The sequence below is a fragment of the Hippopotamus amphibius genome, chromosome 8 (assembly GCF_030028045.1).
Source record: "Hippopotamus amphibius kiboko isolate mHipAmp2 chromosome 8, mHipAmp2.hap2, whole genome shotgun sequence".
NCBI classification, from domain to species: Eukaryota; Metazoa; Chordata; class Mammalia; order Artiodactyla; family Hippopotamidae; genus Hippopotamus; species Hippopotamus amphibius.
The window spans coordinates 1,501,049-1,528,336 of NC_080193.1; the positions used below are offsets into that span (position 1 = coordinate 1,501,049).

Here is a 27,288-nt window from a genome sequence, read left to right on the forward strand (position 1 = left end):
TGAAGGGGGTCGATCTGAAGGAGCAAACAAAGGTCTGCAACACGTTGAACTAAAAAATGACAATCCTGGATTACAACCCACAGAATAAAACAAATACCCATGGGCTCATACTGACACAAATAATAAGTGAATACATCAGCGGGGAGAAGGAGCAGCTCTTTCTCCGAGATGCTCCGATTGGAAGGGATGAGGGCAACAGACAAACCGTCAGGTAAATACCACGATCATCTTTTCAGACAAGATCCATGGATGGGTGATTAATTTAGTGAGTAGAAATCTCAGAAGAAATCTGCTCAGTCTCAAAGTATATTCTCTAAGATACTTAAAATTACAGACGGACCCCACCTTAACCAGGTGACTAAAGTTAACATCTCTAGGGATAAAACAGCTCGACAACACAAACTCTGATGTGATGTATCAAGAAGGGCACGACATCACTTCTGTTAAAGCTGCATGGTCTTATCCCGTTCATGAAGAACATCAGACAGACACAGCCTGAGGGACAGTCTACAAAAACAACGGTCAGTGCCCATCCCAAGTGTTGCAGTCACGAGGGAAGAGCTGGAAGAGGCTAAGGAGACACAACGTCAAATGCAAGATGTGGTCCTGGAAGAAAAAGGGACACGAGTGGGGAAACGGGCACTGTGAGTAAGGTCTGCATCTAGTATCGCACCAGTTTTAATTTCCTGGTTTTGATGATGTTCCTACAGACACATATGATGTTAACATCAGGAAAAGGTGGGTACATGGGAACTCTCTGGTCGATTTTTGAACCTTTTTTCTAAATCTAAAATTATCTCAAAAAAAAGTTAAAAAATTATACCCTTTTGTTAAAAGTATACGCGTACATATATATGTGTGCATGCATGTGTATGACAAATATTTTAAAAAGGAAGAAAGAGCAGGGGCGTCCCTGGGGGCTCGGTGGGTGAGAACCCACCTGCCAGTGCGGGGGGGCGGGGGGGGGGGGGGCGCGGGCTCCAGCCTTGCCTCAGGAAGATCCCACGTGCTGCGGAGCAGCTAAGCCCATGTGCCACAACTACTGAGCCTGCGCTCTAGAGCCCGTGCTCTGCGACAAGAGAGGCCACTGCAATGAGAAGCCCATAAACCACAATGAAGAGTAGCCCCCACTCATTGCAACTGGAGGAAGGCCGTGTGCAGCAAGGAAGGCCCAACACACCAATAAAATAAATAAATAAATAAATAAATAAATAAATAAATAAATGTAAAAAAGAAAAAAGAAAGAGCAGAGAATCAGAAGAATGTGAAAAGAGGGAAACTAGACTAGACTTAAAAGGAACAAGGTTACTGGTATGATAAAAAGGTAACAGAAAATGTGGAGGGATAAATTAAATAAAGGACAGAAAACACTCAGAATAGCTTCTGACCTGAATAAATGTTCAATAAATGTTTTAAATTCATACACTAAAATGGTAAAAGAAATAAAAAGGGAAATGGGCAAAGCCACGATGGTGCTAAGTTCCTGGCTGGAGAGCCTTGGCTACGCACTGGAACGACCTGTGGAGCTTTAAAAAAGGCTTGGTCTCACAGTCAGAAACCAGCTAAACTGGTCTAGGCTGCAGTCTGGGCATCGGGATTTGTTTTCAAGGGACCCCAGCTGATTCTAATGCCTACCTGAGTAACTGCTGCGACCCTTTCTTCTCAGCCCACCTTGTCCTGGGCCAGTATCTCCTGGTTATAGGTCTACTGTGGAAGAGCCCTCCCTGCAGAATCAGATGTAAGGCAAGAGTATACAAGTTCTTCCATTTCCCTTCAAGGTCCACCCCCTCTCCTCCTGACCACCAGGGTAAACACCTACGATATTACACTGACCAGGAAAAAACGAATTACATTTAAATGATTAATACCAAAAACTGCAATTACTTTGCAGATAAGAAATCTGACCACAGAAACAGGGTGACTCCTTCTGGTCCTCAATATCTTCAATTTTTTAAAATGAAGTTTTGGGGGTTTTTGTTTCCTAATTGTTTAGACTACAGTCGTTTTCTGTTGTTTTTTGTTTTGTTTTCTTTGATGTGGACCATTTTTAAAGTCTTTATTGAATTTGTTACAATATTGCTTCTGTTTTACATTTTGGTTTTTTGGCCTGAGAGGCATATGGGATCTTAGCTCCCTGACCAGGGACCGAACCCGCACCCCCTGCACTGGAGGTGAAGTCTTAACCACTGGACCACCAGGGAAGTCCCTACAGTGTTTCTTTAAATTTTTAAATGGGTTGAAAGTTAAAAAGAGAGAGAGAGTGAGATCTTGCTCCCATCACTGTCTTCATCCACCCTCTTCCCATAAGCATTTTATTAGTTTCTTGTTTCTCCTTCCATTATTTCCTTATGCAAATATGCATTGATTTATTTACACGTATTGGAATAGAATGATTTCGAAATCTCAGTAGGCATCAGAAACATCAGGGAGCCTTAAAAAGTGTGGGTACCAGTTTCTATTCCATCCCTGTCAACCTCTGGGGAGCAAAGCCTGGAATTCTTCTTACAAAGCTCCCCTAGGTGATCTTCTGCAACAGACACCTTTTAATGCACCTGCCCAGCCCCCACTACCTACCCTCAGCCACAGAGATCTGCCCCATGACGTGGCCCGGTCCCTTGGGAGTCCTGCTCCTTCCTGGCCATGGCTGACAAGGTAACACCTAGCACGGGAGAACCCACCCAAAGGCCGAGCTGGGCCAACAAGCTTCCCTTCTCGGAGATCCCGGGGCCGGGACACACAGACCTCAGGACACCTGGGGGCCAGGGGGGCACAGCAACGTCTGCCTAGAGGGCCACGCACCCCTAGACCTCATCCTGCACAGGAGACAGAGCCGCAGGAACAGGGCCTGCTGCTCCAGACAGAACGACGGAGGCACTGCCATGATTCTTGATGACTTCCCAATTCCTCAATCACGTCCTCCTTCCCTCAGGTCCTGGCCTGAGTCCCTGTGTTTCAATAATCTGAGAGTGGACACAAAGGATCACCAAAGACTTCAGAGAACAACAAGAATTCCATAGGATAGTGGTCGGCACAACCAAGAATTTCTGTGAAATTACTCAAATGTTTCACTGCTCAAGTTACTGTGGAAATCTTATTTCTGAAATCAGTTTCTTCTCTTTTCTCCCCATATTATCTCTTCACTTTCACCCTCGAGCAATAAATACCTCTGTTCCCAAATACAATGAAGACCCAGACAAACAGAAACTGCCAGAGACCGCGGCTGCCCCAGATAACTCCCAGCACTGCTCCTGCGCACACGCAGAGCAATGGCTCCGCTCCAGGACAGCTGCTGAGATGCAGGCCTTTGCGCACGCCAGAACACCCACCTGAGTGACAGGCCAGCATGTGCCTGAAGAAATAACCTTAAAACGAGTCAAGTTCTATTTTGGGTCAAGTTACGAAGCCCTGGTCTGGCAAGTCCTGAATCTGCATCCAAGCCCTTGCCCTGTCCCAACTCTACTTGTGACCACGGGAACCTCTCCACCCTGCTGAGCCTCAGCATCTCCATAGAACGGGGAGAAGACTTCTCTCTCACACATAGGGTCACTTGGAAGAATAAATGTCTGCAAACTCACTTCATAAATTCAACACAAATGCAAACAATACCACTGCTACCTACGTGACAATTTTATCAGAGTTCCAGCCCAACAATCTCATATTTCAATTATCATTTTAAAATAAATCACTTAATAACTATATCGATTTTCAGTTCATCACTGTATACTCTGTATTATTTTAATTTTCCTTATATTCCCATTAGACATAAAAATTATGCTAATTTTTAAGAACACAACTATATAAAACTTTAAGAGTTAAGTCCTACCAGAGAGTCTAAGTGTCTTAGCCAAAGCCACCCAAAGGGAGGGCTAGGATTAACACTTGGTCCTTCCTCTGACTTCTGTGTTCTTTCCGTTATATAAGAATGTGCCCAGAAAGTCTTACACAACAGAACTTTGGGAAGCACTAAATGAGAAATGGTACAAAATTCCTCCTCCTTCAAAACTCAACAAAATAAACACATCATAAACAAAGAACAAAGATAAGACTCAACTGAAGGAACACAGCAAGCAAATTCTAAAGGGCACTGCGGGGAGCTGGGAGTGGCCACTCGGCACAGCCCGAGGGCCCAGGACAAGGGGAGCAGGCCTGGCAGAGTCAAGCCTCTAGGAATGGAGACAAACACAGACAGAAGGGGCCTCCTTAACTACAGTGGAAGTGTTACAGACAAGGGAAATGCTAAACAAAAACAGACCAGAATATATTCTGCAGAACCATGACACATTACAAAAAAATTGAAAACAAAAAAGAATTCTGCAAATAGAAGAAACGGAATTTTAAAAATAAGTCAGGCAGAATATAAATTATAAAATAATAATTTATAAGAATAATAGAAATCAGTTAAATAGACAGAAGACAGTGCAGGTGAAACCATCAGAGCCGGAAAAGAGATTAAAAAAGAATTAAGGACTTCCCTGGCGGTCCAGTGGTTAGCACTCTGCGCTTCCACTGCAGGGCGCACAGATTCCATCCCTAGTCGGGGAACTAGGATCCTGCAAGCGGTGTAGCATGGCCAAAAAATAAAAACTAAAAATAAAAGAATTAAGCTACAATAACAGAGGCCCACAAAAAGAGTTAAGATTAACTGTTTAAAATCACAGAGACTTCAGTAAAATTAAAAAATAAATAAAAATAAATCAGAGAAAATAACAATAATATTTTTTGAATTGAAAACAAAAAGGATATATCATTGACAAGAATAAAAGAACACAGTGCACCTACCAATCAGGGTTAAATCCAAGAGAAAGAGGCTCAAAAAAGTAAGAATAACAAAGTGGCAAGGAAGGAAAAAACAAAAATGTAGAAAGAGATGAGAAAATGACACACACGCCTGGGCCCTACTAAGAAAATTAAAAATAAGTGAAGCCAAATTGATTTCATGGAGTCAATGCCAAATAGCAACTAATGATTCTGGAAAGTACATCCTGACAACCTAACAAAATAGTAAAATGCATGTGGAAAAAAGCCAGAATGCAAAAGGGCACCCCTCCCCCAGCTCCACTTTGGCAGGAGGCTCTGCACAGGGGTTGGCTACTGGGGAAAATATAGACAGTGACCGCTAAGTGGAGGGTTTCATTTCGGGGTGATAAAAACGTTCTGGAATTAGACATCGTCCCCTCCCCCCCAAAAAAGCATGGTCTCATTTAAAAAAAAAAAAAGTTCTTTTTTTCCGATTGCTATATCAGGTGCCAACACTTAAGAGTTCAACCCCGGAGGGAATTCCCTGGTTGTCCAGTGGTTAGGACTCCAAGCTTTCACTGCCGAGGGCCCCAGTTCAGTCCCTATCCCAAGAGTTCAACCTGAGAGATCTCTTCGCTCTGGAGAGCTACTAGCAACTAAGACCAGGCACAAGAGCAAGGAGACAACTGGCTCTGAGCGTTGGAAGTGAGGAAGAGGGAGAGAGAGAAGGCATCCTGAAGATACACACGTTTTGTCTTGGCCAAGCCTCTCCACCAGAGCAGGAAAACTGACAAGAATTCACGGTAGAAGCCTGCTAAGAAGTGAAAAAGCAGACATCTGGGCAAAACAAAAGTAAAAAGCCTTATAGTACCAGGTTATAGTTAAAAGTAATAAACTAGACCAAAGGAACAAATAAATTCCAGAAAGACATAGGTAAACACCTCTAAGTTTAATATGAAGCTCATGCGAAATCAGACAAAGCAGAAGACAATTAATAAATACTGCTAAAATGATACTATTAACGTGGAATAAAATACATAAAGCATATAAATGTAGCATTCTTCTCCACAACTATTTCCACACAGCTTAAAAGGTTAAATTAAAGCTTAAAGGCCTTTGTGTATTTCACCAATTCTGAAGCAATAAAACAACACAGCAAAGAATTAGTTGATGAATTTGACCATATAAATATTTTTAAAGCTTTCAGAAAAAAATGTAAAGGCTTTCAGAACATTAACAGCCAGCTTCTGGTGCATAAATGTTTCCAAAATTTGAGTGCAGTTCAAACACCAGATGAGTAAAACTCAGAAAAAAGTTTGGCCTCACAAATGACCAAAAACAAGGCACCTACAAGGCTTCTCTCACTTCTATTCAATTACATACAAATGCAAGAGTAATACCAGGTTGTCACAGCAAGAGAGAACCAGGGCTGGGGTGGGGGGCACAGAGCGAAGAGGGACTTTTAAAGATTAACAGGGACAGGTGGGGGAGCAGGGTGTGGGTGGGAAAAAGATTAACAGGGACAGCATACACTCAAATGCTGTTTCTGGAGAGCAATCTGGTCACATACTACAGAAGTCCTAACTTTGACCTGGTCATCCCATCTTTGAGAAATAGGTTCTAAGAAAAGTTACTCAGAGGGGGTGTGGGGGTGGGATCCTATTTGTGCTAAAAATGTTTACAGCTACATCATTTACAAATAGTGAAAAACTGAAGCAATTCAAACACCCAACAAATGAGGAACAGTTATATAAACTACCTGTTTTTAATAAAACTGAATGCTGACAATCAATCCATGTTAGACTCACAGGTACATGCAAGGGTGGTGGGAATAGCAGACAACAGTATAGTATAGGTGTTAAGCAACTTAAAAAAAAAAAAAAAAAAAAAAAGACCTTGCTGAGAACAGGTCCAGCACAGCAGAGGGAAGTGAAGCCTAATGTGGGAGGAGAGAGCAGAAGAAGTAGGCAGGACCCACTGCAGAGAGAAGGATGACAGTGCCTGGAAGGGTACTGAGGGTTTGGCCTTTTTTCTTTTTAAGGAGGGGAGAGTCATCCGTAAATAGGAACTTCGATGAGGTCACTCAGAAAGAGTGTATGGAAGACGAGACCCCCAAGAACTAAGAACAAGGGGTCAAAGACTTGGAAACCCAGGTGTGTTTCAGCAAAGTGGAGTTAAGTTTTTAAAGAGGAAATGGCACATAATATCGAATCTCCAGAAAGGCCAAAATCTTCAGAGCACAGGGTGAGGGGCACGGATGCATGGATGGGACACAACTTCAGGCTACCAATCCAGAAGGATCAAAACTGAGAAGAACTGCACAGCACGAGTGCTGAGGGAAGTGCTGCTGGGTCTGGAGTCTGGCTGTAGTGAGCTGGGGCCGAGCTCAGGAGTGCGACGCAGCACAGGGCAGTGCAGACCCCTGAGGGAACCTGACTGTGAGGGGAAGAGCAAGAGGTTCTCTTTCAGATTCTGGAGGACAGTGCAGGGAAGTTCACCACTAGATCAAACAATGAAAAAGTACTGGCTACATTACCAGAAGCGGATATTTTCAATAAGTGTTTTAAAGCGAAAGACTTGTTTTGTTGGGTTTTAAAAATCTTTCACCATTAAATTGGCTGATACAACCTGAGAAAAATAAGAATATGATTTAAAAAAAAAAGATTATTATTTTAAATAAAAAAGAAATACTGTACAAATCCCTATTCACTTAGGAGGCCTCTAAGATCAGGAGCAAGACAAGGGTGTCTGGTCTCACCATTTCTCTTCAACAGTGTACTTGAGGTTCTAGCCAGGGCAACTAGGCAAGAAAAAGAAATAAAAGGCATCCATAGCAGAAAGGAATTAGTAAAAATTTCCCTATTTGCAGATGACACAATCTTTTATATAGAAAATCCTAAGGAATCCAATTTTAAAAACTACTAGAATTAACTAAAAAGGTCAGCAAGATAGCAGAATACAAGATTAATATACAAGATATACGATATACAAAACCAACTGTTTGTATTTCCAATGAACACCCAAAAACGAAATCAAGAAAACACTTCCATTCACAATACCATCAAAACAAAATAGGAATAAACCTAACAAAAGAGGGGTAAAACTTACGCTCTGAAAAACTACAAAACTTTGCTGAAAGATTTAAACAGATGGAAAAACACCCCATGTTCATGGATCAGGAGACGTAATGTTGACAAGATGGCAACACACCCAAAGTTGATCTCAAGATTCAACGCTCTATCAGAATCCCAGCCTTTTCTTTGTAGAAGCTGACAAGCTGATCCTAAAATTCATATAGAAACTCAAGGGAACCAGAATCACTAGAACAATCTTGCAAAAGAAGGACAAAGTGACAGGACTCACAACACCCAATTTAAAAACTTACTGCAAAGCAAGTAATCAAGGAAGCTATCAAGACGGTGCGGTACTGGCCCAAGGATAAAGACGTGGATCAACGAAACAGGACAGAGAAGAGTCTGGAAATAAACCCATTCGTTTGTGGTGAGCTGACACTCCACAAGGGTGCCAGGACCACGTAGTGGGGAAAGGACTGTCTCTCCAAACAAGTGATACTGGGACAACTGGACAGCCACATGCAAAAGAATGAAGTTGGATCCTCACCTCACACCACACACAAAAATTAACTCTAAATGGATCAAAGACCTAAATGTGGGAACTAAAACTATAAAACTCTTTAAGGAAGACACAGGGATTGTCTTATATTTGGGCTGCTGAAACAAAAACAAAAGCCCCCACAGAAGCTTATAAACTACCTAAATGTATTTCTCACATTCTGGAGCCTGGAAGTGTGAGATGAGGGTGCCAGCAAGGCTGGTTTGCAGAGTTCTCACATGGCAGAAGGGCCAGGAAGCTCTGCGGGGGTCTCTTTTATAAGGAGCACTGATCCCACTCATAAGCAGACTGTGGACCTGTACACGTAGGACTGAGAGAGGAGTTCCAACCCTTAGAACCACTTCCAGTGGTCATGGCCGCTCCCTTCTTGGCTCTGCTGAAGTAAGAACTCAGGGGTTGCCGGTGTGAGGGGAGACACAGCAGAGGCAGAAGTTGCAAAGGGAACTTGCTGCAGCAAAGGGCAAGGCAGAGCTCTCCTCTCAGAAGGAGAGCGCAGGGGTCACCAAGCAGCCATCTGAGGATCACCATGCCTCTGATATACCTGGTAATTCACTTGAGTTGCGTCATTTTATAGCTCTGCTAAGCCTTGGTGATCTAGTCAGAATGTATTGAAATGTTACGTTTTTATATAAAAAGGTATAGTTTTAAAGTTTAGCTGTATAAATTCGTACATGAAAGAGTCAAAAACCTGAGGATTATGAGCACATCTTTAAGAACAGGTGCTATTTATGTGAAACGGGCACTGCAGCAGACGGCTACAGAAGACGGGAACACTTAACATTAAGCTCTAGCACACTATCCACAGCCCCGTATTTATAAATAGAGGTGTAAATAAAACAGTACCGCGCCTTACACCGTAACAATCAGCTTAGCTCTTAACCAGCAATGTGGTATCCAACGCAAGCTAGCCGACGTTAAAAGTTTCCAACTATCTCATTATAACCCCTATTCTATTTTAGAGCCTCTAAAAGCCAAATATAGCTGTGTTAGCTACAATTTCATTAGATGAGTCTATATAGCAGATGACTTCCCTAACCTCTAAACACCCAGTTCTCCTCCCCCTGGAATATAGGCCAGACTTAGTGACTTGCTTCACAGGTAAAATGGTTTGGAAGTGATGCTGTATGTCTTCGGAGGCTAGGTCATAAAAAGGTGCTCTCGGGGGAGCAGGCCCAGCCAGCCATGATGTAGTGAGGTGCTCAAGCAGCCTATGGAGAAGCCGCCATGGGGAGAACCTGAGCCCTAACCCCCCATCACAAACAACGAGCACCAACCTGTTAGCTGGGTGAGCTTGGAAGCAGCTGCCCTAGACCCAGCTGCAACCGCATGAGGCCTTGAGCCAGAACTGCCCAGCTAGGCCCACTTCTCAATTCCTGACTCAAAGAAAGTATGAGATAACAAATGTTTATTGGTGTTTTCAGTCACGAAGTTGTAGGGCATTTATTACACAGCAATAGATTAGTACTACAGCAACGAAAAGAGGAAAAAGAAGATAACAGAAAACTTTGTAGGTGTCATTTGGTCTAGAAAAGGAATGGAGAGAATGTGAAGACCACCTAAAAACATCTTCCGGGCTTCCCTGGTGGCGCAGTGGTTAAGTATGCGCCTGCCCATGCAGGGGACACGGGTTCAATCTCTGGTTCGGGAAGATCCCACATGCCTCAGAGCAACTAAACCCGTGCGCCCATGCGGACAACTACTGAGCCCACATGCAGCAACTACTGAAGCCCGTGTGCCTAGAGCCCGAGCTCTAAAAGAGAAGCCACGGCAATGAGAAGCCTGTGCACCAGAGTAGACTCCACTCACAACTAGAGAAAGCCCATGCACAGCAACAAAGACCCAACGCAACCAAAAATAAAATAAAATTTAAACATTTATAAAAAAAATAAATAAATAAAAATAAAAACATCTTCCTTCCAGAACTGGAGCATCAAGAGCACGGCCAAACCGTGGGGAAAGTCCTTTCCTAGGTTGTTAGTAGGATACTTTAAAAAGTAATTTTAGGGACTTCCTAGGTGGCACAGTGGATAATCCGCCTGCCAATCAATGCAGGGCACACGGGTTCGGTCCCTGCCCCAGGGAGATCCCACATGCCGCAGAGCAACTAAGCCTGTGCGCCACAACTACTGAGCCTGTGCTCCAGGGCCCATGAGCCACAACTATTGAGCCCATGTGCCACAACTACTGAAGCCCACAGGCCTAGCGCCCATGCGCCACCACAAAAGAAGCCACTGTAATGAGAAGCCCGCACACCGCAACGAAAAGTAGCCCCCGCTCACCGCAACTAGAGAAAGCCTGTGTGCAGCAATGAAGGCCCAACACAGCCAATAAATAAATAAATAAATTTATTAAAAAAAAAAAAAGTAATTTTAAACCACAAATACACACTACATGATTCTCACAACTGTTAAGGAAAACAAACCAGACACAAAAGAATACATTCTCTACGATTCCACCTACATAAAGTACCAAGCCAGGCCAACAGGTTAGAAGCCAGGATAACGGCTACTCTGGTGGGCGAGGGGTGGGGGGGACTGAAAGGAAGAACACCACAGGCTTCTGGATTGCCCGTCACTTGTTTCTTGATCTGGGTGCTAATTACCCAGGTGTGTTCAGTTTGTGGAAACTCACTGGGCTGAACAATTAAAGCTGTGTGCACCTGGTTAAATGTATATTTCAATAAAATATTTTTAACAATAAAATACTATTTATTATTGCTGTTTGGGATCATAACCCATAATTAGTGCTTCTCTCCACCTACAGGCCTCATAAAAAGCTTGACTACCATAAAGCAAGTAGGTCGTTTCATCACATGCATTAAAACCATCATAAAAACCTCAGTTCATACTAACTCCAGGAACAAAGAGAAGAATGCTTTCTATGCCAACGATTCTGAGACCACTAGGGGAGAAGGTACCTCTCCCCCAGCACTCCCCACGGATGCAGCAGGCTGGGCTCTCCCCACCCCCTCGGCACGTGCTATGCTTTGGGGACTCTCTCTGCTCCATGAAGTGACAATGGGTGAAGGCAATGCCCACCTTCTCCCCTCAGGGAGGCCACAAACCTCACCTGCGAGGCTACCTGAGACAAGCACAACTGACAGACAGACGCTGGAGGCCCTGTCCCAGGGCTGTCTCCCAAAGTCACCTGTGGGACGAGGAGTATCACAGTACTTATGAAGTCTAGTCTAATCGGAAAATTCACCATGAAGACTTTAAAAATTCCACTGAAAACCTACAGAACACAAATAAAATGTTATTCTACACCTGAAACTAACACAACATTGTAAATCAACTATCCTTCATTTTTAAAAATAAATAAATAGCAAATTCCCTGGCAGTCCAGTGGCTGGGACTCTGCACTTTCACTGCCATGGGCCCGGGTTCAAGCCCTGGTTGGGGAACTGAGATCCCGCAAGCGCACAGTGTGGTAAAAAATAATGAATGAGTGAATATTCTTTAACTTTCAATGGCTTACATCATTAATTCATTAACATGTGATACTAAACATCCATTTGATTTAAAAAGTACTTTTATAACTGTCTAGAAATGAAGGGGAAGCAGATACACACGTGTGTGCACTGTATTTATTAAAGGCTCCTCTGCAGGAAGGGCTGTGTTTTATTCATACTTTCATCTCAGCGAGTGCTCAACACACTACTTACTGAGAGTCACTCCCAACTTCAGCCTCCACATATTTAGCGCTGACTGACAGCACAGCAAACACACAGAGCCCAAGGTGCACCCCACAGCGCCGGCCGCGCGCACCAGCCAGGAGCCCAGCGCGGGCGGGGACACGGCAGCCCTGTGCACCGCTGCTGGGAATGCAAAACAGGGCAAAGGCTTTAAAACAGCAGTATGGTAGTTCCCCAAAAAATTAAGTACAGAATTACCATTCCACTTCTGGGTACATACCCAAAGAATTGAGAGCAGGGTCTTAAAGAGATATTTGTACATCCACATTCATAGCAACATGAATCAGAACAGCCAAGAGGTGCAAGCAACTCACGTGTCCACAGACGGATGGACGGGTAAGAGACAAAATCCTGCCATCTGCAACCATATGCATGAACCCTGAGGACGTTATGCTCACTTACATGAGGCACCTAGAGTCACATTCATAGAGAAAGCAGAACGGCTACTGAAAGGAGCTGAGGCAGGGAGAAGGAACAGCTGTTAACAGGCAGAATTTCAGTTTTGCAAGTAAGAAAGTTCCACAGATCTGTTACACAACAAAGTAAATACACTTTACCGAACTACACACTCAAAAATAGTTAAGACGGTAAACTCTGTCATGTGCATTTTCCTGAAATTAAAAATTAATACTTTTAAAACAAGCCTCAGCAGCTACCTACTTGCACAGGTGTCCAGCCTGCACCAAAGTCATTCACGCCAATGCTTTAGTGTTCAGACCCACGTGCAGGTGGGTCAGGATTACAGTGATTTAGTTGATGTAGTCATTTCAACAATGAAAAGCATGACCCCTGTTTCACCAAAGAGTGAAATGAGACTCCAAGAAGTTAAATGACATGCGGTCAATCACCCAGCTGTTAGTGTCAGAGCGGAGGTTTTTCAATGCAGTTTCTCAACTGATGAAAGAGACACGTTCCTGCTGCCCTTAAAGAAGTGTAAGGCTCATGAGGCACTTACTTCTTCCTTCATTCAGGTACTCAGACAGCACAGGGAAGTGAGTGGAAACGGGAGGACAGCACAGAGCTAGCAGCCTTAACGTACCATCCCTGGTACTCGTGCATCTGGCTGATCTGACAAATATTTTCTGAGCACCTACTATGTGCAATGTGTGTACTAGGTACTGAGGTGACAGCAGCGAACAGAGCCCTCACTCTCAAGGAGTAGGGTGAGTCCTCTGCCTCATCTCTAGTTGACTTTCAAGCACACAAGGGCTGGCCCAAACTTTCTCCACGCGTTCCAAGCCTCTGATCCTCCAGGCAATGCACTCTTGGCAGATATCCGACCTAACGTCCTGCTTGACTCCGAAGCTAAGGCCACCTGGCAAAAAACCTGTCACATACACTCAGTCTGCCGTGGTTTTCCAGTGATGTCTGTTCTTCCAGTGCCCTCACTTTCTTCCCTGGAGCTACGAGGGAAGACCTCCTCTATCCTTCCCATCTCTTTTCTCACAACACTCATAACTGCACCAGAAACAATGCGGGCACAACACCGGCCAGAGGTATTGGGTCTTTCTCCCCGCAAAAGCCCTTCTTTTAATATTGCCTGTCTCGCCAGCAGAAAGCAGTTGACAAAAGCATGAAGTTCACTAGAGAACTGGAATCCATGAAATAGAATCAGAGATTCCACTAAGAGCGTGAAAAGGCAACTCCCAAAGTGGAGAAGATATTTGCAATACGTAAACCTAAAAAGAGAGTCATCTTCAGGATCTAGAAAGAACTTCTATTATTTAATAAAAGACCAAAATCTCAACAGAAAAAAACTGCAAACAACCTGAACACTTCACAAGATAGCCAAAAAAGCTAATATGAAAACGAGCTAAAATCATCAGGAAAATGCAAACAACACCCAACCCACAACAAATACCACTTCATACCCACCACAATGGCTAAAACTAAGGAAGAAAATATGAAGTGTTGTTAAGAATACGGGACAGTCTGAACTCTAACACACTGCTGCATGAATACGACGTAACCACTCTGGAAAACTGCTTGGCAACACCCACTACCATGGAATCCTGGCATACCCTGTGATGCAGCCATTCTGCTCCTAGGTATACACCCAACAGAAATGTAGGCACATGTTCACCAAAACACACGTACTAGGATGGTTAGAGTAGCGCTATTAAAAATGGTCAAAACCTGGAAACAGCCCAAACACATATTCACGGCAGGACGATAAGTAAATGATGGTGCAGTTGCACCACGGAATACCAACACTGCAAAGAGAGCAGACAGTCCAGAGCCACACACATGATGCTGAATACAAGAAGGCAGACACAAACGAGAACATATCACGACTCCAGTCATGGCGCTTACAAACTAGAATGAGTCCACGCTGGTGCACGTCAGGACAGAGGCAGCCCCGGAGAATGGTGGCGGGAAGGGGTCCGGGGAAGCCTGTGAGTGCTGGGGCTCCGACTGTCCACCTGGACACTGCTTAGTTACGTGTGTGTGTTCAGTCTGTGGAAATTTATCAGCCTGCAATCTTATGATATGTGCACTTTTCTGTATACCTATATTATACTTCAATGAAAGTAAAAAATAAAAACAAAATAAAAAAATTTTTAAAAGAAAAATTGAGAAGGGGGAGAGGCAGAAAAGAACAATTATCACCAAACTGAGGATAGTGGTCAACTTCAGAAGGGGATGTGAGAAGATATTTCTAAGGTCCCCACAGTGTTTTACTCTGAAATCTGCACAATGCTTACATACGTTTTATCCTTTAAACAGCACACATAAGAAAGAATACAATATAACCGGATTTACTCCAGGAATGCAAGGAAGGTTCAATATAAGGAAACCCATTAGTATGACCCTCAATGCTAAAGAAAGAAAAACCATATGATCATCTCCATGGAGGCAGAAAAGACACTCATTTAATGTTAAAAACAACCAAAATAGGAAGCGATGGGTATTTCTGCAAATAAATAAAATACACCTCAGCCCAATGCCAGCATCTTAATAGGGAATTGCTAGAGGCTTTCCTGCTAACGCCAAAAATCATGTAAGGCCAAAATATTTTCCAATTTACAGTTTTATAGGTAAGCATTACATTCTAGGATGCTAGATAAACATTTGCCAGTTCTTGAATGCTACATTCTGCTTGCTGGGGTAACCAGAAGCATTCCTAAAGTTTCTATAAAACTTTAGCCCTCTTATGACTAATTCCTGTCTTGTGCTTTCTTGGTGGCGGGAATAAATAGCTTTCTAACAGTTATGTCAGAGTGGACAGAGACTCACAAACGTCTTTTCTTTCCAGCTCACTTTGGACTAAAGAAAGAAATTACAACACTCTTGAAGAATATCAGTTTTATCATCACTTGAACAGTAAGGGCAGCAGTCCCCAACCTTTTTGGCACCAGGGACCAGGTTCACGGAAGACAATTTTTCCAGGGACCAAGGGGGGTGGGGGGTGATGGTTCAGGCGGTAACGCAAGCGATGGGGAGAGACGGGGAGCAGCAGATGAAGCAATAAAATAACAGTACCCTGAACTCAGTTACTGGCTCAAGATAAACCCTTGTGACCAAGGTAAATTCTGTAGGTCTTATTCTCTACTTCACAAACCTGACCTGTGATCAGTGGCACTTCAGGTACTAATTGGAGAAATGTATTGTTTTTGCTTATTTTCCTTAGCTGTGCAGCTAAAACTATTCTATAAATAAGACAACACTTCTTTTTTTCCATTAGTTTTAATCGGTTCTTTCTTTCTTTCTTTTTTTAATAAATTTAGTTACTTATTTGTTTACTTACTTATTGGCTGCATTGGGTCTTCGTTGCTGTGCGGCTTTCTCTAGTTGCCGTGAGCACGGGCTACTCTTCGTTGTGGTGCGTGGGCTTCTTATTGCCCTGGCTTCTCTTGCTGCGGAGCATGGGCTCTAGGCGCGTGCGCGTCAGTAGTTGTGGCACGTGGGCTCAACAGTGGTGGCTCACGGGCTCTAGAGCGCAGGCTCAGCAGTTGCGGTGCACGGGCTTAGTTGCTCCACGGCATGTGGGATCTTCCCGGACCAGAGATGGAACCCATGTCCCCTGCGTTGGCAGGCGGATTCTTAACCACTGCGCCACCAGGGAAGTCCCATTTTTAATCAGTTCTATTTAAGAATTTCCCTATCTCTGAAACTACATTTTTCACTATACATTTGTTCCCAATGACAATATGGCAGCATTAACATTCCTTCCAGCCACTCGGTTAAAAACTCTCTCTTAGTCAAACATGCGAATAATCTACTCACTTGAAGTAAACTATTACTCCAGAAGAGAGTATTAGAAAGTTCTTTATAGTACAGATAAAGTACCTTATAGCACAGAAAATAATTTTCCTTGAGGCTTTAATTTTGGGCTTAAATTATTTATCAATATACTTTGAAAAAAGTATTTTAGACCCGTTTGTGATAAGTGCTATAAAAAGGGAAACAAAAGGACGCTACTTACTTATTTAGGCCACACTGCATGGCTTGCAGGATGTTAGTTCCCCAACCAGGGATCAAACCTGTGCCTCCTGTAATGGAAGCTCGGAGTCCTAACCACTGAACTGCCAGGGAATTCCCAAAAGGAAACTCTTTAGAAGAACTTAGCCAAGGCCAGACCAACCCTTCTAATCCTCTCTTCAAGCCACTCCCACTCAGCCAGGCACCCACAGACCATAAGCTCCCTGAGAGCTACATGTTTTGTCCACCAATGTAGCAGAGCAACTAGTGCGTGTTTGGTGTACACGTACACTATTTGTTGAATTAATTAGCAACTGGGAAGCCCAAGTGGAGTTAGCTGCTCTGTCCAGAATGATCTCAGAACAGTGTTTTTACCACGAGACAAAGTAATTTATTTCCTTATCAGTCTGTCTCCAACACCACACTGTGACATTCCTGAGGGAGGACAGGAATCAGGGTGGGCACACAAGATGCTCTGACTGTTAAATCAAAGAATGGGAGAGGAAGTTGCCCAAGATCACACAACTGGAACTCGACACACAACTTATGTGACTCCAAGTTAATATCTTCATTTCTGCATGTTCTGCTTTACACCCCAACACAATACTCTAAGAAACTGCGCTGAGGGAGGCTCCAGGTCTTGCCCATTCACTTGAAGAGAGTAACAATGAGAGCATTAACCAGATATTAAGCACTCAGCACTTCACCAACATATCTCATTCAGTCCTCCCAACTTTGTGGAGTATACTGCTCCCCGCTTTCTACAGGTGAGAAAAACAAGCTCCGCTCACATACAGGGTCCAAGGCCCATGCTCTTACCTAGTCCACTGTGCAGACTCCCAGAAGGATGATAAACTTTGGGGTGACAGGCCCGCAGTCACTCATCACAGCACTGCGCGCACCCCTTCTGTACCGCACTGTCCTACTGCCCAACTCCATCCCGCTATCTGGACTGAGAGCTACGAAAGGGCTGGGACCCTGGGAATCCTGGCATGTGATAGGTGCTCAATAAAAGATTTCTGAAGGAACAACCTTGCATGAAAAGTTTTTTAAAAGGCTAAAGGCTAAAAGGTGACACAAGCAAAAAGCAGACAACAGGTATTTTCTGTTACTGAAAGCATGTATTTTCTCAACTTGGGTCTTTGGTTGAGTATCACTGAGGAACCAGACAGACTGGGATGCTCTATCACTTGCTAGATGGGGGTCCATGGGCAAGTTAACAAACCTCTATGTGTCTCAAGTTCCCACTTACTCGCTTAAAGTAGCCACCTCTGCAGTGTGGTTGTGAGGACTAACTAACCTATGTTTAAAAAAAACAAAATGTAACAAAAGTTCTACTAGTCTGCCATAAGGACAAAAAAACCTTCACAGAATAGGATACTGTCCCATCAGGAAAGTGATCACAATGAAATTTTGGTTGGAACTATTTGGGGTTTTTTTTTTTTTTGGTTTTTTAAGGTCTCACATATTTATTACTGAGCCAAAGCGCTAGTGCAGAAACACTGACACAAAGAGAAAAATCATTTTCCCGATAAAACACATCCATCTGTTCAGATAGTGATGTTCTCAGAGTGATATGGTAAAAGGCAAGTGACCTTGACACAGCATAAATATGTGTACCACTTCATGTGCGAGGCTCCTCCTTACAGACCCAGCCTGGTTCTTCTCCAATGTCTTCTCTTGGAGTTGTACCTGATTTTATTACCAGTTTTAACTCCAATCCATTGGGGAATGGGACAATTCTGCTTTTGTTTCTTGGCCAGGAATCGCTTGATCCTGAAGTCTTGTGAGAAGACACGGCGAGGAGCAAACACAACCGCACACTGGATGGCGGAAAAGAGAAGAGAGCCCATCTGTTAGGAGAGCTGAAAGTCAACAAACCCAGCAGCTTCTCCTCCAGCTGTACGGTGCTCCCCACAGCAGTCACACCAATCCCTGATAACCACGCCCTCCCCTGGCTCCTCTGATAGTGAGAATTCCGGTTCCCGTTTCCTCCATCCTCTCCTGTAACTTGCCCTCCACTGACACCTAAAGTCAGGCATTGCTTTCCTTTGGCTCAGCTCGCACACTTTTATTCATCTCGTCCACTCTCAAGGCTTCAATTAGTGTCTCAATGGAGATGACCCCAAAACCCCTCAATCACATTCAGAGAGTGTTTCAAACTGAACGCATTCAAAATACTTGTCTCAATTAGATGATCAAGCAAAGAGCTTCAACTGCTCCTCTTTCATACCATTCTTCCTTTTTTCCTGATTCTTATACATCTCACCAGTCCTCAGCTTCCTCTTCCTCTGCCCATCTATTAAAAGCACTCGTGTGCCAGAGCTACCTCTTTGGTCTTTCTGTTCCGTCTCACTGGTTCTTAAGCTTCTGGGATAATAGACCCTTTGAAAATCTAATGAATGCTATGGGCTGTTTACTAAAAAGACAAACACACACAACGCAAAGTAAGAGCCTGTGCTCCTCCACCCAAGACTATCACTTACACACACTTTCATCTCCAGATTCTACTTCCCTCTCATCTTCAAGATGCCTTCTGGATATACCTTAAACGGCCTACAGGCATCACAAACTTAAGAGTCCAAACCAGAACTCACTACTTCTCCTTAACAAACCTCGTCTGCCTATGGTACTCCTCCTCTCATAATGGCACCACCAATCCTCCCAGGCTCCCACACTAGGAGCCTTGGAATTAACCACAGTGTCCATGCCACATCACCAAGCCTGGTCTCAGAAATCCCTCTCAAATCCAGCTCTCACCTGCCTCAGCCTCTTACTCTTTTAAGACCTCACTCATCATCCTCTGCTTCATCCCACATTTGCCATGATCAGAAGTCCACCACTCTTCTGAGGGGAGCCCCTGTTACTGACTCTGCCTTTGTAAGGGCTCTCATCTCCACCTGCCACCTTCCACGCCCACTACATTACTTCACCTCCAGAAGCTTACAATAGCCCAGCTCATTCCCCACCTCTGTTTTTTTCCTGTCATTTCCACCAGTGTCGATCTATCCTCCCCCCAAATTCCAAAACTAACCATGCGCCTGCTTCTTTTCAAAAACATTCATGCATCTCAAATATACAACCAAACTCAGTTTTGCCTCTAGAGTCCTCTACAGTTTGCCACCTAAATACCTTTCCAGGATTAGATTCCACCGCTCAAACTGTCACTTTCACCTATCTTTCTATCAAAATCACACTCACTCCTAAAAGCCCAATTCAAACTCCACTCTTCATCTTTGTATCCTCTACGTGATGATTAGGAAAGGACTCTGCACAAAAATGGCAAATTCCTAATGAACTGATTCAGGGGGAAAAAAAATTTCTCCTCAAATTCTTTAAATCCTTCTGGAAGCACTAATTTTTTAAAGATATCACTATTCAAATGTTAACATTTCAATCAAGAAGTCATCCATAAACCCAGCATGTTAATCAACATTTACTAAATGCTAATAATGTACAACACAGATTAAACTCTCATGTGAAATAAGTATCATCAACCGGGACTTCCCAGGTGGTGCAGTGGTTAAGAATCCACCTGCCAACGCAGGAGACACGGGTTCGATCCCTGCTCCAGAAGATCCCACATGCCCGTGAGTCACAACTAATGAGCCTATGCTCCAGAGCCTGTGAGCCACAACTACTGAGCCCGTGTGCCGCACCTACTGAAGCCTACGCGCCTAGAGCCCGAGCTCCACAAGAAGAGAAGCCACCAAAACGAGGAGCCCTTGCACCACAATGAAGAGTAGCACCCCCGCTCGCGGCAAATAGAGAAAGCCTGTGTGCAGCAAAGAAGACCCAACACAGCCAATAAATAAATTTATTTTTTAAAAAATCATTAACCCAAAGATAAAAAGCTATCATCTGAACCCAGGATTCTAATTCTAGTAATATTTGTACTTGGATCTTACTTAAGAAAGGAACATCACAGTAAGAGGACTTGATATTTCACCTGAAAGAGACTGAGAAGGTCAAATAAGTCTACAGCAGTGATAGAAAGTTACCAGATATAAACCAGCTTCAGACTACTAAAAATTCATATCAGATTAAAAAGAAATTAAAAAAGCTTTCAACTGAAATGTCATAAAACTAGCTTTTTTGGTACATACTTTAAAGGGCCGAAGAACGGGATGGGCCACCCTGAACCTCTCACAGAGACGTGTTCACTAGCACTCTTGCACGTGCAAGCGCAACGAGATGCATCACAGACACCACGCTGCGGGCACTGCTCTCTCTCCATCGCATTCTAGGACCTTATTTCTGTTAGGCCTGACCTAATTTAATTTCTCTTTTGGCTCCTAAGCCTCTGAGTTCCCGTTAATTTTCACAGTTGTAGACTGTGAAGCATTCTGCTCCTGAAGAGAATGAAAATATTCAAGATTCAATTTAGGTCTTTTTTTTTTTTTTTTAAAGGACTTTGACTAACACCTGGCAAAACATGCCCTCTATGGTATTTCTAAAATTATGATCATTGAGACTCGGATACACCTGTGAAACAAAAATGCTTTTAAGAGTAAAACATGGTAAAATTCTAAAATGATTAATAACGCTACTCAAGGAAGGTGGGGTGTAATAAACAAGCTGCCGCAACTGAAACAGGATCTCCGTCTACAATCTCCAGTCCGCCTCTGCAGCTGTAGGACCTCACGGACTGGCTTCCCCTCGAAACACCTTCTCATCTGAGCGATCTCACCGCGTCCCCCTCCCTCCAGGTGGCTGTTCACAGAAAAGGAGATAACGGGCCCAGCGCGGAACCTGCCCCCAGCGCGTTCGATAGGGATTAGCCCGCCGCCTTCGTTCCACGGAAAGGACACGCTGCCGGGAAGGCCTGGGTGTCGGGGCGTCCACACGGGCACACGTCTCGGCCGGCGCGAAGCACGGCAGCGAGTCGGTGCCGACGAAACACGGGACCGTCCCCCCGCCCCGCCCCCCCCCCCCCCACTCCACACACGTCTCCGGGGGGGGGCGGGGCGGGGGCGAGCGAAGCCGCCCGCGGCAGCGCGCCCGGGAAAAGCCCGCAGCGGCGGCGCCCAGACGCCTGGCCGCCTCCGGGCGGGGCGCAGTGCACGCGGGCCGCGCGAGGCTCGACGCCCGGCGGCCCCGGAGAGCGCAGCCGGCTGGCCCGCGCGCCCCCGGCTCCCCGAGGCAAGCCCGCGCCGCGGAAGGCGCTCCGCCGCGGGCGCTCGCGGGCCGCCAGACACGGGTCCCCCCCCCACCCCGGGAGCCGCGCGCACGCGCCGGGCCGCGCCGCCGCAGGGACGCCAGGCCGCGCCGCGGGCACCCCGGGGGCGGCGGCCCTGCCCGCGAGCAGCGACGCCCCGGCCCGACGGCCCGGCCCGGCCCCGCCCGGGGCCCCCGGCGCGCGGAGGGCGCGGCGCCGACACTCACCACACCATGCCGTAGGCGCCCTCCCCGATGTACGAGAGGTTGGTGTAGCGCGGCCCCACGTCGAACACCTGCCCGCGGACCGTCTCGGGGCCCGCGCCCGCCGCCGCCGCCATGTTGGCTGCCCGGCCGCCGCCGCCGCGCTGGGCTCGACGCTCCGCGGCCGCCGCTCGGCCCACGCCGCGCCTCCCGGGGGCCCGCGCCTCCGCCGCCGCCGCCGCCGCTGGCCGGGAGGGAGCAGGGAGGCCGCCGCGCGGGAGAGCCGGGGAGCCGCCAGCCGCTCGGACCGACCGACCGACTGGCTGACGGACGGGCGGGCCGGCGGGCGGGGGGAGGGGCGCGCGCCGAGGCGGGCGTCGGGGCGGGGCCGCCGGGCGTGCGCGCGGATTGGCTGCCCGCGCCCGGGGGGGCGGGGCTGCGCGGCCCGGCGGATGCGGCGCGCCCGGGGGCGGGGCCCTGCGGCGGCGCGGCGCGGCGCGGTCACGTGCGCTGGAGGGAGGCGGCCCCCGAGGCGTCGCGGACGCGGGAGGCTGAGCCCCGGGGGGGGGGCCCGGAAGGCGACCCCCCTCCCCTTCCCCGCCCCGGGCCGCACCCCGCCGCGCGCCCGGGCCAGGCCTGTGCGAGGCCTCGGCTCCCCGGGCAGAAACCGGAAGGGTGACCGAGACCGAGAAAGACATTTGCATCCCGAGAAAGTGCGAAACGCAGAGGCGGGGGCCGCGAGGAGCGGCCGGGACGCGCCCCGCGGACGAGGCCGGGGCCCGTTCAGCAGGCGTGACCGTGATCCTGCGCCCACGCTCCCGGGAGTCGCCCTCCAGCGGGAGCACGGGTGGCGGGTGGGTCGCGAGGAGGGGAGGGAGGGAGACTCGGCCTGTGGTAAGTGCTGTGAAGAAATACGAAGATGAGTAAGGGGCCTTGAGGTAGGGGTCTGAGACGCTGAGAAAGCCGTCGAGGTTCAGAGACTGAGACCCAGGCGGACAGACTCTCAGACATAGGACATCCTGAAATAGAAACTCAAAGGTAGGAACGCTGAAGGCCAAAGCATCAAGATCTAGAGCATAGGAGACAAACGCCCTGAGGCTCAGAAATAGTCACAGACCCCAGAGGTTGAAAAATAAAAGTCCTAATCTTGAAGCAAGGGAATGCCGAGAATAGCTAAGACGATGAGACAGAACGCGATCCAGCCCCTGCCTCTGAACCGTCACCCCCGCCCTCTCCCGAGGGGGAGTAGGGGTGGGGAACTTTGCATCCTTATTGTCCGACACTGTGATCCTGAAAGCGTGGATGTCCAGGCATCGGCAAAGATCAACTAGACAATCTCAAAGGTGAATAAGCACCAAAAAAAAATTTTTTAAACCCTTTGGGAAAAAATATGTAGCACATGAGAAAAGAAATGAAGTGCTAGAGCCAAAAATTACTCCTTTGCAATATATTTAGTCCATGAAGCAGAACCCAGTTTTAGAAAACACCTAATTCTTATTCTCAATTAAAAGAGGACATTGCCTCTTTTAAAGAACAGGCCAAGATAAATGGAGAGTACCATGAAATTAAAACTGCTATAGCCAAAGTAAAAGCAATGGTCAGACTTAATGCAGAAGAGCAAATCAGCAGTATAGAAGATAACTACAAGAAAAAGTCAGTGATGAAATTCTTTAAGAGAGAAGAGGGACCTCCCTGGTGGCACAGTGGTTAAGAATCCGCCTGCCAATGCAGCGGACACGGGTTCAATCTCTGGGCCAGGAAGATCCCACATGCCACGGAGCAATTAAACCTGTGTGCCACATCTACTGAAGCCCACACGCCTAGAGCCTGTGGTCTGCAACAAGAGAAGTCCACACACTGCAACAAAGAGTAACCCCAGCTCACCACAACGCAACAACGAAGACCCAACACAGCCAATAAACAAATAAATAAATTTATGAGAGAAGAAAATACACAGGAGAACCCCACAGAGAGTCAAACTATAGGCACCCCCCCCCCCCCAAAGAAGAGAGAGCAAATCAATTAGAGGCAATAACTTATAGTAAAAGAAAACTTGCCTTAGGTCTAAAAAGATCTGAGGTGGAGGTGGAAAATTGAGTGAGTTCTCTGAATCCAGAAAAATTAAAAAGCAGAAACCAACTTCAAGACAAAATCTGGAAAACGTTCCTAAATTTCAGGGATAAAGAACAAACACAATATCCAATCGGGAAAAAAAATATTTATTTAAAAAGCTGAAAGCTGGTTTTCTTCAGAGTCCTCCTCTGTGATAATTAAAAGCCAAAGGAAAATGGAAGAAGATTGGCAGCACTCTGAGAGGGTAGGTTGCAGCTGTCCTTGCACGGTTTAACTTCCACCAGTGCCTCACTTCCTCCCAGGTCTGTAACTGTCAGTATCTCTGGTCAGCTTGTCCACCTGGGCAGCTCCATGTGACCTCCTACAGGTGCTTCAACCCCACATTTCTAAACTGCCAGTGGTTAACAGCAGGAGTTCTGCACTCCGATGCCAGAGAGTGGAATCTTGGCTCTTCCACTTACTACCTATGTGGCCTTGGCCTCCGTTTCCTCACTCTTAAAAGAAAGATGACAATAGCACCTACCTCCCTGTTGTACAGAATAAATAAGACAACATCTGTAAAGAACCTGGCACGTTAGTAAGTACCCAGTAAATGTTATCTCTCACTATTATCGACCCCACCCAAACCTGTTCCTCGTCTTGTAGACTGCATCACCACCCCAGATACTCAAGCTGGAAGTTTGGGAATGATCCTTCACAACTCCTTTCGCCTCGCTTCCAATCCCCCACTACCCAAACCATCACAACCTCCTATCCATTCTGTTTCTGTCATATTTCAGAAATCGTTGCTACTCAGAGAGCGGTCTCCAGAGCAACAGCCACGCCATGTGGGGGCCTGTTAAGATGGCGGCACCTCAGGCCCCACCCCAGACCAGCTGACTCAGGAGCTGCATTCTAACAAGATCCCCAGCGGTTCATATGCATATGAAACTTTCAAAAGCATGTTTTATTTGGTTTTGTAATTGAGGTATAAGTGACACACAACATTACCTCTCCCCCCCCCACACCGTGACCAGAAGGCTCTCAGTTCTTTCCTGCCTTTCAGCCTTGTAATATATCCTCTCTTCACTCTTCCAGTGTTGGTGGACCTTTTAAAGTCACTGTACTATCACGGCATGATGCATCTGGCCAGTAACTCTCTCCAGAGAACGGCTCTTGCCTGGTTCTGTGGTCACTAAGCAACCTTATGATTAGAGTTTGGCTTCACTTGTGGTTTTCGACAGGGAAAGTGCACTGACCGAGAGACAGCCCTGTTCAGGTCCTTTGGCAATTACTGTTCCCTCTGAGAAGGGATTTAGATGTACATCAGTCTCTGCTGAGTCAGGCTGGCATGAGCCAGGCCCAGGGGGGCCAATCATCTCGCCAGACTGACAACAACAAATTTCCAGAAGCACAAAGCTGAAAGCCTGAGAGCGAGGCTCTGGAACACCGTGAGACCACTAAGCTGCTGTTTAAGCCTAAGGCCCTGCCTAGATGGCCAGCCGGCCACCTGGAGTCTTCCTTATTGTCTCTCTAGAGTGGGGACAGTTCACCAATCTGTAGAATCTTAGAAAACAATGGACATCTGTTATTTTTTGCCTTCCCAGCAGTGACTCCTTCTCCCTCTGGTAGCAACAATTCGGTTTTTCTTCGGTGGACTGTCTCTTCTACACCCTTAGAAGGTTTGGAGGGCTGGCCCCATCAAGTCAAGAGTAAGCATGTGACCCAGGGCTCCCCAGTCAAGAGTCACAGACGTTGGTTCAAAAGATGGGCATGAGACGTGAACCAGGCCAATGTCACTCAGCCCAGACGTCTGCAGAAACCATTGGGAAAGGAGTGCCCCCCTTCTCCCAGGGCACCTACTGTGAGTTTGGGGCCGAACACGCCACGATGTGAGAACTGCTCTCTGAGAGTGAAGCTGAGATGGGGGACGCAGAGTCCAGAGGTGGAGACAGTTTCCTGATGACACAGTGTGAGGCTGTATTCAGCGGAGCCTGGGCTTCACAGGTTCACAAGACAATACATTCTCTTTTTTAACTGAAGTCAGTTTGAAGTAGGATTCTGTCACTTGAAACCACAAGAGTTTGTGACTAATACACAACCCTAACTCCCTTTTCTGCAAAAATTGCTCAGAATCATACAATAAATCACCAGGACATGAATCAGAAACTCATGAATGATGAAATGAAAGAAAAGAACTGGCAATGAGCCTTGAAACTAGCTAAAGATAGAGAGATAACTGAGTAAAAACACCACTCAGTAGAGACTGATGCTAAGTTGAAATAATTGTTGTTGCTATGGTAACAAACAAAATGCAAAAAATAAAAAATTGAGGATGAGGATTTTTTTAAATAGGGGTTTTAACCTCAGATTAATGCAATGAAAACCATAGAGAAAAAAAGAGGGTATATAAAGCAAGGTACTTAGTCGTTGTTTTACATAAAATGAGGAAAACAGTTATTTTCAAAAATTATGGAACTTCCCTGGCAGTCCAGTGGTTAAGACTTTGCCTTCCAATGTAGGGGGTGCGGGTTCAATCCCTGGTCTGGGAGCTAAGATTCCCACATGCCTAGCAGCCAAAAATCCAAAACATGAAACAGAAGCAATATTGTCACAAATTTAGTAAAGGCTTTAAAAATGGTTCACATCAAAAAAAAGTATATAATTTCAGATATTTTTTCAGTGTAAAAAGCTGTATGTCTACCTTATAAATTATTACAAGAGATAAAAGGAAGAAAGTAATTCATACAGCAAAAATCACGAGTACTGCAAGCAGACGTACACTAGACAGTCTCCTCATGTTGTAAATAGAAAAGAAATCGCAAGGAATCATTAATAAACAACATCAAAATGAAACAGAGCAGGACCCTATGGTCCTTGCCCCCCCCCCACTCCCCCCAATGTCCTCAGCCTACCTCTCATCTATAGAAAAACTTTAGCCAAAGAGTACGTTTAATCAGAGAAGTGAGAAAATGCAAACACAAAGGAAAACAGTCAAAGGAGACCAAATAATCATAGTTTAGTCATTAAGCCTAGTCAAGGGCCTTTAGTTCTTTCTCAAGGGCCATAGATAATATTCTGAGCCGTGTCCTGTGAGCTGTCTTGTAGATGCTTAAACCCCACCAGGTGGAAGAAGTTAACTACATGATGGCCAGGCTGCAGCCACGACATAAGCTGCCACAATTCTGAGAACTGGCCTCAAAGAAACGGAAACAAACCCACCCTGGACCTGAAGACTAACTGTCCCTAAAACAGTCACGATGACGCTGGTCAGACCACCGATGACCCATCGCAAGATGACCGTCAGAGCTGCCTGTGTGGCCCCCTCCCTCTGTTTATAAAAGTTCTTGCCCCCTGATTGTTGGGGCGGGTGGGGGAGAGTTGGCCTT

At 46.0% G+C, this 27,288-nt stretch overlaps 1 protein-coding gene across 12 annotated transcripts in view; it reads right to left on the reverse strand.

The window, feature by feature from the left end:
• Positions 1-22,143, reverse strand: part of MAPK1 (mitogen-activated protein kinase 1) — a 74,296-nt gene extending 52,153 nt beyond the window's left edge. For 10 of the 12 annotated variants that reach the window (XR_009054980.1, XR_009054979.1, XR_009054978.1 and 7 more), the window contains exon 1: positions 21,872-22,117. Coding sequence is in view for 9 of the 12 variants with exons in the window: in XM_057743837.1 (XP_057599820.1) it covers positions 21,872-21,984 (113 nt within the window). In the remaining 3 variants the exon portion in view is untranslated. Of the gene's footprint in view, positions 1-18,106; positions 18,310-20,394; positions 20,446-21,871 lie in introns of all 12 variants that reach the window. The other 2 variants (XM_057743840.1, XM_057743838.1) reach the window with 2 other exon arrangements.
• Positions 22,144-27,288: the final 5,145 nt, after the last annotated feature.